Raw genomic sequence first — 13,243 nt, forward strand, 5'->3', positions numbered from 1 at the left:
TATTCACGTGAGTCACGGACCGCTCATGGCGACTTCCTCACGGTAGTCACGGGTCGGCCATGGCGACTTTTTCACATGAGTTACGGGTGGGTCATGGCGACTTTCCCACGTGAGTCAGAGGGTGGCACGTAGCGACTTCTTGGTGTGGGTCGCGGGGACGCTCATACTGACGTCCCCGTGGTCAGTCACGGGAACCTTTACGGCGATTTCTTAACGTGAGTGAAGTGGTCACCCATGGCGACAGCTTCACATGGGTCACGAAGCACGCTGAAGACTTCACCCAAGTGACGAGGCACGGGGCCTGCTGCGTAACAAGGGATGTTGGCACGGCTGTTTCTTGCCCAGAGTCATCAGGACCGCTGTCGGCAGGGTGGCGTCTTCGCGTCGGCTGTTTTTGTGGACCTGATCGGAGCAAGCAAACATTGCCGTTTGGTTCCGGTTTCAAGTTTGCTAGATGCTGTTACACTGCTTTTGCATATTGACGGACCTGCACAGCTGTGGCAGCACATCCAAATGGAAAAAACCGCTGTTGTGAAGTCATGCTCGATATGACATTCGTGGCTGAAAACGTCGTGGAGTATGCTACCAATGCTAAGATGCCGACATTTCAGTCCTGTCTGTTTGGTTGTTATAGTTCATGCTGCCTTGCTCCGCACCGTCAGGCCAATTATTCGTACGCTAGCACTGTGCCAAAACACAGCACGTGCTGTTGGTTTCATTGCTTCTGAAAACCGAGACTGTCCTCGCATTCATTGAAGAATCGTTCGTCCGTCGTTTGTCTTTCGTGATCACATTTTTCCCAAAATTCCAGCTGTCTCCAAATTTCCTGCCAACGACTAGGCGGACAAACTTTTTTTAGCTTGCTCGCATCAAATACCAAATTTGCGCGTTGAATGCATCGGATTAACTTTATCACTTCCCTAACAAAGTCACCACCATGCCGCGCACAATGCCAGTCGACACCCAGTGGCAGAACTTCTGGAAGGAGTCCATCCACAACGAGACGGAGACTCGCATGCGATGGGCTATGAAGTTTGACACCGAGTTCCAGCGAATGATCCACGACCCCTCGCTGGCGGATGTCAAGGTACCCAGCGAGCGTTTCAACGTTCAGAAGATTCCCACCATCGAACATCCAGCGAGCAGCTACGTCATCGAAAAGCAGTACCACATGCAGAAGCAGCGACCTCCGCCGCCGTTCCCGAAGAAGCCCGATTCAACCGTCTCTCTGGACATGTTCCCGCCCGACGCGAAGACGAAGGAGCTGCTGTATGACGGCATCTCGTACAACGGCGAGGGGCGCTACCAGTACCTGCGCGCTCGCAACAAGCTGTACCCGGACCAGAAGTTCCCGTTCGAAGCGTGTACGTCGTGGCAGTACGGCTGGGGCGGCCGCGACGCGCTGCTGAAGGGGCCCAAGTTCGCCACGGTCTCCGTCATCAACGAGACCTTCTACCGCAAGAACGGCCTGCACTGGGTGCGGGACCAGGCGAAGCCGGAGGGGCGCATCGTGAACACGCTGGAGAAGGAGTAGGCAAGGCTGCTCGTGCCGGCCCGTGGCAGCCGGAACTGTGGCAGGCTGTCGAAGTCCTCTGGTGCTTTGTCGTCTGCGTAACAAGTACTGCGTGCAGGCACAAGCATTGATCCTTGAAAGCTGGATGGGAAGTTGCGATATAACCGCGTCCGATAATCCCCCGATGCTCGTATTGGCGGGTGTCGTCTGATGCCTTATTCGGTGTGGATGAGGGCTTCGCATCTGCGAATTTTCTTTGATTTTCCACGGCCGGCGTACAAATCAGCATTCGAAAATGAGCTGACAAGGGAACGATCCAACAATCTCAAGAATGATCACGTTAGAAAATTGTGAAGACGTTGGACAACCATGTTCTACTTCTTTTTTCTTCGCAGTAAATTCGCGTCAGTTTTCGTTACACAACATAATGTATCCACACAGACAAAGTTGCCTCCTTGCTTATGCTGGCAATGTTAATTTTCCTTGGGTCGCTTTCTGTTCTCGTTTGACCCGAAATTCTTGAAATGCAACTGTGAAATGCATCACGTACGAAATGCTGCTACGTGTTCCATCTATGGTCACCCGTTCGTATGTGTATTGCCTGTTGCTGCATCGTACCCAAATAGTACAATTTGGTATAGCTTTGTCTATTCGTTTGATCATATTTGTGATCCGCATGGTGCCCATGATCAGAGTAGCCTGGTGCATGGCCGAACTACGGGTTATTTGGGCATAACATCTTCCGAGCAATGGACCAAACGATATAGAATTAAAAAACTAATGACATGACTGAAAACTAAGGAGAGGATAAAGAAAGGGTTTAAAAATGTGCGTTGGTATTTCGGCTACATGCCTTTATCGAAACGAGTATGGGCATAGAATACTCATCTGCGAGTGAGCATATCATGAGTTATTATATGGGTATATAATACTCATCTTCGTTTTGATAAGGACGCGTAGCCCAAACATCAAGCCATCTGACTCTCTTCTCGCCGGTTTTTTTCTTCGAGGAATAAAGCTAATAGTACTGTCTTATCTCTAAACATAGCGTTCTTCGTAAATACACCTAACAACTTACGTCCTGATCACTGTGACGTTCAATAACGCAGCAACGATACGAGAAGCGTCGAGAGACATTGAGTGCCGTGGTCACAACACATTTCTTATTAGGTCCGATGCACCCGCTTTGACATACTGCTCCGGATATCGCTGGCTGACGGTCCCGGCTGGTCGTCGGACATTCTCGAATCCGCTTTGTTTGTGCTAATTGCGCTAAAAGGCCAGCAGCTCCAGGCCTTTTGTACTTCGCACAATGAGGGCCTTTCCCGGACTGTGGCAGGATAATCCTAACGTGGTTCCTTGTCTCACGCGGACTTTTCCTTCATTCAGTGACCACACGCAGAGTATTGTGTATCCGTTGGGCCGTCATGCGTCCAACAAGACACATATGGCCTGGGGAAAGCACAGCAAAAAGCATCTAGCATGATACATGGGATTGGCAACTCAGAATCTAAGAATATGCTCAGGGCCTTAGATTCGTATTCACTAAAATATTACAGACAGACGGGGCATTCAGGATTTTGGAATGGATAGACAAGTGAGATATACAAGAATCACTCGATGTTAGGCCGAGACTTGATAAAACCAGTTTCATTTGGAAAAGGGAGGAGGAGAACTATGAAGAGGCCGATGTCATTTCATCAAAGAGTAGTGAATCGCTGGAACGGACTGCAAAACGAAGTTGTAGGAAGTCCCTCTCCAGCAAGAGTAAAAAATAATCGTTTGGACAAGTTCTATCGGTCTAAGGGCCTCATTTGTGGCTAAATCAGGCAGGTAATGCGATAAGATTAGTGCCGAGCATGTGTGCGGAACCTGAGGTAGGCCAGCCTCCGTGGCCTTTGTGGCTCTTTGTTGGCCTGATGTCTCTGTCATGTTGTCGTCATGTCTTATGTGATATCGACGAGGGGCTTCCCACGCCGCCAGGCCGGCACAGAAGTCTCCGATCCCGCTCAACCGCTATGACAACCTCTTCGATGACGTCACCATCCGCAGCAGCCGCGGCGGGGACACCAAGATGGCCGCCAAAGCCCTACACAGCTTCAAACCGATAAACAGTCGGTAAGTCGCCCGGGGCGAAGCTGTCCACACCTGCTGCGTCCTTTTTTCTTGAAGATTTGATCCGAACCATTTCGGTGGACGGACTTATGAGATTTTGTGTGAGCCCTGGCACCTACCATCCGATCGCGCAGTTCCGGACACCGGCAGAATTTAGTGGTGAAAGCTTAACGTGCCGCGATGCTCGGCACGGTCCTCCCCGCCTCCTGACGTCATCTGACCTTTAGCGCGGCTGCTGTCACTGTCAAGGGCAAATAGCGAGTGCCATATGCGACTCGAACCCACCCCGCCACGGGTGGGCAGATCGGAGGACGTGCACTCTAACCAAATGAGCCAACGTGAAGGACAGATTATTTGTATTATTTGTGTACAAGTTCAGCGTAGTATACTGCGGCGTTCATCACGACGGTGGACACCAGCCGCACCTGGAAAGGTAATGCCCCAAGAGGCAGTGATGTAGCCAGGATTTTGCCACGGGAGGGGGAACCGGGTTGCAGGGGATCATTTAATTCTAGGTCCCCTGTTCGTCGCTGTAAACGCTCTGATTTTTATTTTATTCGTGGGACCTTTTTAAGCTCTGTGTCCTGTTGTAATGGCTCGGGGAAGGGCATTTTAACATTTCTAGAAGTTCTTCGGGCGTTCTGTACTGTCGAAAATCTCTAGTTCGTCCCCAGCGAAACTCGCCAACTCCGGGTGGGTGGGGAAACAAAGTCCAACCCCCCCCCCCCTAGTCCAAGAAATTCACATTACTGCCGAGAACTGCTTAGCTCCTTTTGTTGACCTGGTTGGCTGGGCCGTCCCATGGTGTGCCCTGACGTCACTGCCTTACTGTGCTCTCACTAGACAGCTCCGCTCTCAGCTCAGCTCAGCTCAGCTCAGCTCAGCTTAGTTCAGCTTAGCTCAGCTCAGCTCCGCCCTCAGCTCAGCTCAACTTAGCTCATCTTAGCTCAGCTCAGCTCAGCTCAGCTCAGCTCATCCCAGCTCAGCTTAGCCTAGCGTAGCTTGGCTCAGATTAGCCCAGCTTAGCTCAGCTTCGCCGCCTGCCCGCAGGGAGCTGAGCTTCAGCCGGGGCGACATCATCTTCATTCGGCGCCAGGTGGACCGCAACTGGCTGGAGGGAGAGCTGCATGGTCGCATCGGCATATTCCCCATCAACTACGTCGAGGTGAGGCAGATTTGGGCCTTTGTGCGCCATCTCAGCAGGCGATGCGACTCAAGAGTCCTGCGACTTGGAATCTTTGGAGTACGGTTACGGGAGTCCAACAGGTGGCCAACAGTCTACGACACCGTCCCCTGCTGAGGACATTGTCATGGACATGGGCATGGACATGGACAGCTGTTTGGCGGACTCTGGCAGACTCTAGCCTCCGCCGCGTCCGCCGTTCACGCGTCTGATTGCTAACGCCGTCGCCATGGGATCGAGCGACGCAGGTTCGATTCCGGGCTCGGGAAGTTTTCCCCTCCTCCGCCGCTGAGGTGGCAACACCGCTCGGCACGCTGACGTGTGGTTCACCTGCCGGCCGCCAGGTGGTGCCGATAGACGGCCAGCGCGGCCAGCCCAAGCTGGGCAACGAGGGCCAGGCGCGTGCCCGCTACGCCTTCCACGCGCAGACACCGGTCGAGCTATCGCTCAAGAAAGGTGAGGAGGTCACCGGGCGACGTCCCCGCGTGAGGAGGTCACCGGGCGACGCCCCCGCGTGAGGAGGTCACCGAGCAGACCCGAAAATCGCCAGCGGCTCTGTAGACGGAACGATGGCTCGTCGGACATGGGGGTGCGAGGTGGCGTCTGTGTACTGCGCGCTCTGTGTGGTTTCAGTCTCAGGAAGTTGATGGCCTTTTCACAGCTGATCGCTTCTTTTCATCTGACGACCTGTCAGCGTGTGCTGGCCCTTCTAACGCCTGTGACCCCTCTGCCTCGAACGATCTGACTACCTCTCAAGGTCAGACGTCATTCTCACCCTCTCAAGGTCATTCCCATCCTCTATCATCGCCTCCCGGCACCGACGTATTGTGACCTTGACCGGGCTCACCTGCCGTGACCTTGTTCCAGGCGAGCTGGTGACCCTGCTCCGCCGGGTGGACAGCAACTGGTTTGAGGGTCGCCTGGGTCAAAAGGTCGGCATCTTCCCGGCCAGTTATGTCGAGGTGCTCGGCAGACCTTTACCGGAGAGGATCGGTACGTGTGGCGAGGGCCGGTCCGGGGGACTGGCCGGTGCAGGAGGACGTGACGGTACAGGAGGATGGGCTGGTGCAGGAGTACGGATCTGTTTAGGGGGACGGGTCGGTACAAGAGGACGGGCCGGTACAGGAGGACGAGAGGACGGGAGGGATGTGCCGGTACAGGAGGGCGGCGGAGAAAAGGACGGGCCGGTACAGGAACACCAAGCACGGGCCGGTACAGAAGGACGGAGGACAGTAGGACGGGTCGGTTTATGAGGACGGGGGGACAGGAAGGACGGGCCGATGTAGGAGGATGTGAGAACTGGAGGACGGACTGTTCTAGGATGGGAGGACGGGAGCACAGGAGGACAGGAGGACGAACCGATGCAGGAGGATGGGAGGACGGACCGGTCCAGGACAGTTCGCGACTCGCCCATGCCGATGCTGGGTCCCCTTTTCTGAGAGCATGCGCTTATGTTTGCAAGGGTTTGTTCAAGAGCGGAAACGTCTCGATGGGCGATGCCAAGGCGTCAGTGCAGGATGAGGCTTGAATGGGCTTTAAAACAACGTAGCCTGTTAAGTACATTTGCGAGGGACATTATACATATAGATAAAGCAGTATTAATAGCTTTATTCCTCGTAGAACAACCGCGAGAATGGACACAGATATATTAATATTTCGGCTACAAGCCTTGTTCGATACGATGAAGGCATGCAGCCGAAATATCAAGGTCTCTATCTATCCATTTTCCTGGTTATTCTACGAGGAATAAGGCTACTAATACTGTCTTATCTGGAATGGGTTTTCTCCTGTTCGCAACCGCTGGTTGCAACTGCCGCCCGAGAATTTCTGCCGCATTTCAGTTGTGGTGACAGAAGCTGGTACTGATAGCCGAAATTAACGGAAATGTTAACTGCGCCGCAGATGCTGGAAGAGGAGGGCTTATTCCCCACGTTTGAGAACGGCGTTCGTGAGACCTTTGTTGCTGTGTTTAATAAACAATTCAACACTCATTTGAATGTTCTCGCTGCGCCAAGGATTACCACATCAACGAGGTTCGAGAGCGACCGCGACCTCTAAAGACGCGCTTAAGGGCTGATGCGTGCCATGAAATGTTTCTCACCACATCTCTACATCTACTCGCCCCTTGACCTTCCCTTCCCTTCCCCCCCCCCCAGAGACCAGCGCCAAGCCGGTGGGCACGCCCGCCGCCCACGGACTGACTAGTGGCGCCACAAGCTCGCCTGGTGGCGGCCTGCAGAACCAGCTGCACGTGGACACCAGCCAGCAGGAGCCCATCCCGTGAGTTGTACCGCCCCTCCCCCTTCCCCAGCTCTGAAGCCTGGATTGCACAGATCGTTTTGTAAGGTATCCATGACAACCGCTGAGTCAAAGGACGCCACAGGACAGGACGAACCGTGCCGAACATTGTGGCACGTTGAGCTTTCGCCGCAAAATTATGTCTCGTTAATCTGGAGTTTCACGATCGGGTGGTGAGGTCAGAGTTCACACCACAAGCTCAGCGTGAGCTCAGCTAGTGCTCAGCGTGAGCTCCGATACCAAGAATCCACCCAATCGAAAGGTTCAGATTGCGTCCAAAAACGGCGTTGTGCGCTGATCCGTCAGCTGTCAAGCTACTGTAACGCACACTGCGCAGACGTTAATAATCATCGCGGGTGATTTATGCGTCATCTGTGTCACATTTGGTGTTACCGTTAAGTTCGACGTGGCTATCATCGCCCAATGTCATCTTTGTACATGGTCGATACGCGCTTAATCCGTGCCGTAATTTGCACTTTTTTCCTTTTTTCCTTGACATTGGCAACATATTGTTCCTGCTGCAGCGTACAGCGTCATGATCACGTGCTGACACAATGATTTGGCCCGGTCTGATCCACCCCTTCCGTCGTTCCTTCTGCCAATGTCGTCGGCTGCCTGAAATAGGATGCGGTGTTTCAGGTACAAGGCGCTGTACAGCTACTCACCGCAGAACGACGACGAGCTGGAGCTGAGGGACGGAGACGTGGTGTACGTGATAGAGATGTGCGAGGACGGATGGTGAGTGATCACGATGAAGGCGGTGATGGTGGTAATAATGATGACGACGATGCTGATAATGATGGTGACGACGAGGGTGGTGATGGTGAGGGCAGACGGCAAGAGCTATAGAGGCGGGCAGAGATAGTGGCACTGTAAATGCAGCAGCAGCTGACGTAAATTTCGTCAGCTGCTGTTTGGCGTCAATTGGCTGTCTGACAGTATACAGGCGGGCGTGCTGAACGCTGATTGGTTGCGCAGAGATGGCGCGATGAGGGGGAGGAGAGCAGAGACGGTGAGCAATATCAGTGGGAGAAGTATGACTGGAGCGGCATGTGATAAAAACATGCACAGCGGAAATAGAACAGAGATAGCGTCTGAGATGATGCTACACAGAGGTGCTGAGCGACTGAGGTGGAGCGTAGATGACAACCAACATAGACAGGGCGTAGATAGTTAGCGCTTGAACGAGGGCGGTGCACTTGGGGCCAATAAAGGCGGGACAGCGTGGCCCGGGCGGGGGTGAGGTGAAGATGGTGCGTGATAAAGTTGGGACCGAGTATCGAGCGGCACAGGTGTTATTTTAGGACGTTCTGTTAAGGGTTGTTAAGGCGTCGCCGTGCTTCCCACGTCGGGACAGAGCATCTCTCTTGCAACTGCCCACATTTGATAGCTTTCAGTTATTTTTTATGGAAAATGTGACTGCATTACTGCGCACTGAAAAATGACGACACTCGTGTTTTTTCGTTGTTTTTTTCTTTATTCGCGTAAATTGCGTCAGCTGCTGTTCGGCGCCAATTGGCGGTCTGACAGTATGCAGGCGGCCGTGCTGAACGCTGATTGGTTGCTCGGTAGGTACGTCGGTACCAATGGACGCTCTGGAATGTTCGGCACCTTCCCTGGTAACTACGTGCAGAAGGTGTGAAATTATCAGGTGGGTGCTGCGCTTGCACATGCACAGGCAGTGGAAATGAGGCCCGGGAATGCACGCATGGGGTCCTGGACTGTCGACTGCATCTGACACTCATAAAGCGGTTGGATTCAAGAAATAAGTCAGATAGCTGATGCTAGCATTGGCTAGCGCTTCTTCCAAACGTGTGAGATTGATCAACACATTATCGCCGTTATGTTTTGGCCGTTTGTCTAGTCATCGCATCACAGGCACTCAAGTTCAAAGCGTAGGTATTTAAGGTAGCAGGGATGTGTGTGTGCGACGCCGCTGACCCTGGTGACGTATTTTCAGCGCCCTGGATGACCGGGAGCGAGGGCGTCGCATGGTTTGCCGAAACACCAAAGTGCCTTGCAACGCTCGACTGAGGGCGAGGCGATCGTGCTGCCATCTATAGCCAAACGTCGACGTTGCTGCCGCCACCTGTTGCCTGGGTGTAGAGTTGTGAACTGTTGGACTACGGGCGTCACTAGGACGCGTTTGATACATTTAAGAAGAAAGAGACCCACACCCAGTATCCACCACAGCTGTAGTGCTTTACAAGAGAGTGAAAGTGATTGCTTTAGTGGAACTCCTCGGTTCTGTGCGTCAGCGAGGTTGAGAGTGTCGAACTACGTCACGCGGAAGACGTGCGAGCGCTCGGCTCGGCTCGAGCACCGCACCCCGGCGAGCGGTGAACGAGAAGCGCAGCTCGCGACGTGCGGGGCGCCGCCGCGGCCGCTCGCGCGCCCACCTCACCCACCTCACCCACTAGTCACAGCGCCGCCGCCCGCGTCCCACGACTCTAGTCACCGGGCCGCGCCCGCCGTGCCCGCCGCGCCCGCCGCGCCCGCCGCGCCCGCCGCGCCCGTGCCGCAGCTCGCTGGCCCGCTGACACCGGCCGGTATACGCGGCTGTATACCGCGCCGAGTGCTGCCGGCGGCGGCCGTATACCGCACTGAGTGCTGCCGGCAGTGGCTGTATACCGCACCGCGTGCTGCCGGCGGCGGCGGCGCCGGTGGGCGGCACCGCTCGGCGCTAGTGCTTCCGTTCGGCACATCCGAGTCAGCTGTAGTGCTTCCAGGCGTTGCCGAATACACGTGGTGGAGAGGTGGTGGTGGGTTCAAGCTGGAGACGGCGGCGCACGGCGGCGGCAGCAGGAGCAGCATCACCAGCAACAGCAGCAGTGCGGGCTGTGCGGCTCGGCCATGTTGTCGTCGCTGAAAGACGCCACTTACCGTTCGCCCGACGACCCACCCCCGTGCACTTTCCAACGAAGACGTCCTGATAGCTTTGGGATGGGATGCTGTATCGGCTGATGGGGCATACAGAATGGGGCTCTACATCGGCTGCAGCGTTTCCGCCTCGTGGTAGTTCGCGATCTGCGAAAGCCTTCGAGTGGGTCGCATAACGAACATATGGCCAACAAGTGTCAGCTTGTTGCGTCCCAGCTGCCTTCATAATTGTAGCATATTTATTACTGCTGGCGTGATACTAAGACCAGTGCAGAGCTCGCTCGTGCCAGTCTTTCTCGCGAGTCGACCAGGGATATAAATATTGTCGGCCAAAAGCTTCCATCTCCAGTAACTGGCAAAAGCCAACACCCACACCGCGCCACAATGCCCGGGCAGAATGGGCAGCTGTTGTCAGCCCTGCTAGCGCTGACTTACCATGCTCCAGCCGCTGCCGCTCATCTTTTGAATATTTCTGCACCAGGGGGCCGAGGGTGGGCGCCGTGTTGGGCTTGGCTGAGTTAAGTAAAATTTTACGAAATCGCATTATTATAGAAACATAACCATGTAGCTGTCTTTGCCGAGCCGATTAGTATCAATAACGCTATTAAATAAAAAGACACTAAATTATGCATACATATATATATATATATATATATATATATATATATATATATATATATATTCTACGAGTATCGACACGACCGCCCGGAGCCAGGGTCGGGGCGTCGCAGCCGCGGGCGAGGCCTTGACCTTACGCGCAGTGTTACAACGCCACCTGCAGCTAAGCACTTGACTGCTGCAGAAGCGAGCAAAGGAATTTTGGGGCGGCTAAACCATTACATATACCCTTGTACGCAGCTTATGCATACACAGGACCGGTTTAATCGGTTCAGAACGATGCGATGAGGAGTGGTGAGCATCAAGTGTTGAGAGAGTTCACGGGCGGGGCACTACTAAGGCCATGGTGGGCTGCCATCGCCGTCGAGGCTTTTCCGACACAGGCACCCGACTTCGAGGTTTGCGTAGGTGTCCTGGCAAGGGGGGGAGGGGGGTACTCCCGTCAGAGCGGCTCAGAGCTGCCCCACCTACTCCCCCCCCCCCCCCACCCTCCCGTCTTGTGGGGGACGGGGCGCCGCAGGGACTCGGGATCAGGCGGTGGGTGAGGTGAACGCCTTGGCGGTGATTCAAATACGAGCGTACTGATGGACCCATGCCTTCCTAAAACTCAGCAACAGTTCCGAACCGCAAGGCTCGATTTCACGTTAGTCGTAGCTCTTCGTTAAAGCTGGCCAACGACACTGTTCACGGCTGCGTGCGAGTCCCTCTCTCCGACTCCGACTCCGAGACTCATCTGGACTTCTAGACTTCTAGACTTCCAGACTTCTAAGCTCAGAGGCTTCGACTAGACTCCAAGACGAGTCCAGAGCGCTCACCTCTTTCCGCACTCGAAGCATGGCGACCGGCCGGCCCGCCAAGGCTACTCGGTCGGCGCAGCGGTGACCTCGCCCCGGGGCATGGTCCTTCGATGACCGCGGCCACCAGCGACGTTATCTGCGTTCTTAAGGCGGTGATATCCGCGTTTTTGGACAGATAGGCTCGGAACCGCTGAGGTAAAATGTGTGTCGATGACTGCTGTGAGAAATGCATCAGTCTGCTCGCTTTGTGTTCGCTGGCTTGGATGTGGTCCTCTGGACACACGCAGCACCACACTGCTGCCAAAGACAGCCATTAAAGCTCAGCCGGTAGGCTGCAATGACGATGAAAAGCCTGGGTTACACGTGTATTCAGTGCATGTTCAACTCACTCTCGGAGGAGAATGAGAGGGTATAGATCATGGGCTAATTGGCGGAGGAGATCACGATTCACGATTACGAAAGATCACGATTCCACAGTCGCGATCAAAACGTTCGGGCTGGTTTCAACGGAAGATAGGTTAATCACATTGGAGAAAGTCACCGCTATTGCGTGAGGTGCCTGGGCATGGCCAAGTGGTTCCCGGCGGAGGAGGAGAACCACTTGGAGGAGAGTGTCGGAGGCGAGCCACTGAGACAACTCCGTCCTTGCTCGGTCTCCACACGACCACCCTGTGCGGGCCGTTCACAGCGGCAGGTCACGCTGTGGATGGCATCGATGCCAGGACACCTGTAGTATGATACGTGAGGTCAGTGCGAATGGTGACAAAAACCGCTCAAAAGCCTTGGCTTTCTTTTACTGCTCGCTGGCCCAGACGGCGCCACTAAAGCCGTAGATTTCCCTGCGAGTTGACGTAGGGACTCGTTTGACCTGCGGCCTCGCCCGTAATAGCAGCGTAGGACACGTATTGTGCGGCTCGTTTATCGCAGTCGCGCGGAGGGACAGGTTTTAAGCCAGGCCAGGCCGTGGCGGCTCAAGCCGTTATGCGCGGTGCCATGGCCGAGGTCTGAGACTACCTATCCAGCTGCGCAGCGAGGTCGTCGATCGACTGGGCACCAGCAGCTTCTTCTTCACCAGCAGGAGTGGATCGCAGCTTACTTCTTCCGCCAGCAGGAGTGGATCGCAGCTTACTTCTTCCGCCAGCAGGAGTGGATCGCAGCTTACTTCTTCCGCCAGCAGGAGTGGATCGCAGCTGTCTTCTTCCGCCAGCAGGAATGGATCGCACAGTCGAGGAACTCCACCAGGGTCAACAGGGAGCCGCCCAGCATGAGGCCCAGGCTGCCGCCCACCTCCGCCATGAACGTCTGGAACGGGTAGGCGTCCACTTCGGTGATGTGCACCACGACGTCGGAGAGCCAGAGCTCCAGGACGGCCATGCTACGGTTCCTCAGCCACGGCATGTCCACGTACAGGGAGGTCTCGGCCGCGTGCCACTTCTCCTGGCCCTCGATCTCGAACTGGTCGGTGGTGCACGACGGCGGGCACCAGCAGCTCCTCGTCCACCGGATGTAGTCGTCCTCCGAGATGCCGAGGACCATGTCCCGACTGGCGTTGCGGAGCTCCGCGAAGCTTGCGCACGATCGCGTGCCATGTGGGTAGTGCGCAGGCGGAATCCACGGCACTGAGCACGAAGTGCTGTCCGCATGCATCGCGCCCAGTATACACTCCCCGAGACAAAGCTTGAACTGGAGGTTGCTTGCTTCGCGGCGGCATCCGCTCGTGTGAGGCTGCTGTGTGGTAGTGACGCGACTCAGCTTCAGAAGATGCTTTCGGCTCTTGTACACCCGCACGCGGCTGGCTTGGCCGGTGAACAAGACTATGTCGTTGAAGGCGACGTCCGG

At 55.1% G+C, this 13,243-nt stretch overlaps 2 protein-coding genes across 2 annotated transcripts in view; one reads left to right on the forward strand and one right to left on the reverse strand.

Moving 5' to 3' along the window:
- LOC119094346 (uncharacterized) overlaps positions 1 to 9,862 on the forward strand; it is a gene marked incomplete at its 5' end in the record, with an annotated part of 79,665 nt that extends 69,803 nt beyond the window's left edge. The window contains 8 exon segments of the mRNA XM_037217417.1: positions 3,497 to 3,631; positions 4,679 to 4,793; positions 5,156 to 5,267; positions 5,679 to 5,804; positions 6,968 to 7,091; positions 7,749 to 7,847; positions 8,682 to 8,760; positions 9,070 to 9,862. Of these exon segments, the coding sequence (XP_037073312.1) occupies positions 3,497 to 3,631; positions 4,679 to 4,793; positions 5,156 to 5,267; positions 5,679 to 5,804; positions 6,968 to 7,091; positions 7,749 to 7,847; positions 8,682 to 8,751 (781 nt within the window). The 3' untranslated portion in view covers positions 8,752 to 8,760; positions 9,070 to 9,862.
- A 2,700-nt stretch (positions 9,863 to 12,562) lies between these two features.
- The window catches only part of LOC119092527 (uncharacterized), a 4,958-nt gene continuing 4,277 nt past the window's right edge, over positions 12,563 to 13,243 (reverse strand). Inside the window, exon 2 of the mRNA XM_037215490.1 lies at positions 12,563 to 13,243. This exon is cut by the window's right edge and continues 539 nt beyond it. Within this exon, the coding sequence (XP_037071385.1) occupies positions 12,563 to 13,243 (681 nt within the window).

The sequence above is a fragment of the Pollicipes pollicipes genome, unplaced genomic scaffold (genome assembly GCF_011947565.3).
Source record: "Pollicipes pollicipes isolate AB1234 unplaced genomic scaffold, Ppol_2.1 Scaffold_1600;HRSCAF=1878_pilon_pilon_pilon, whole genome shotgun sequence".
NCBI classification, from domain to species: domain Eukaryota; kingdom Metazoa; phylum Arthropoda; class Thecostraca; order Pollicipedomorpha; family Pollicipedidae; genus Pollicipes; species Pollicipes pollicipes.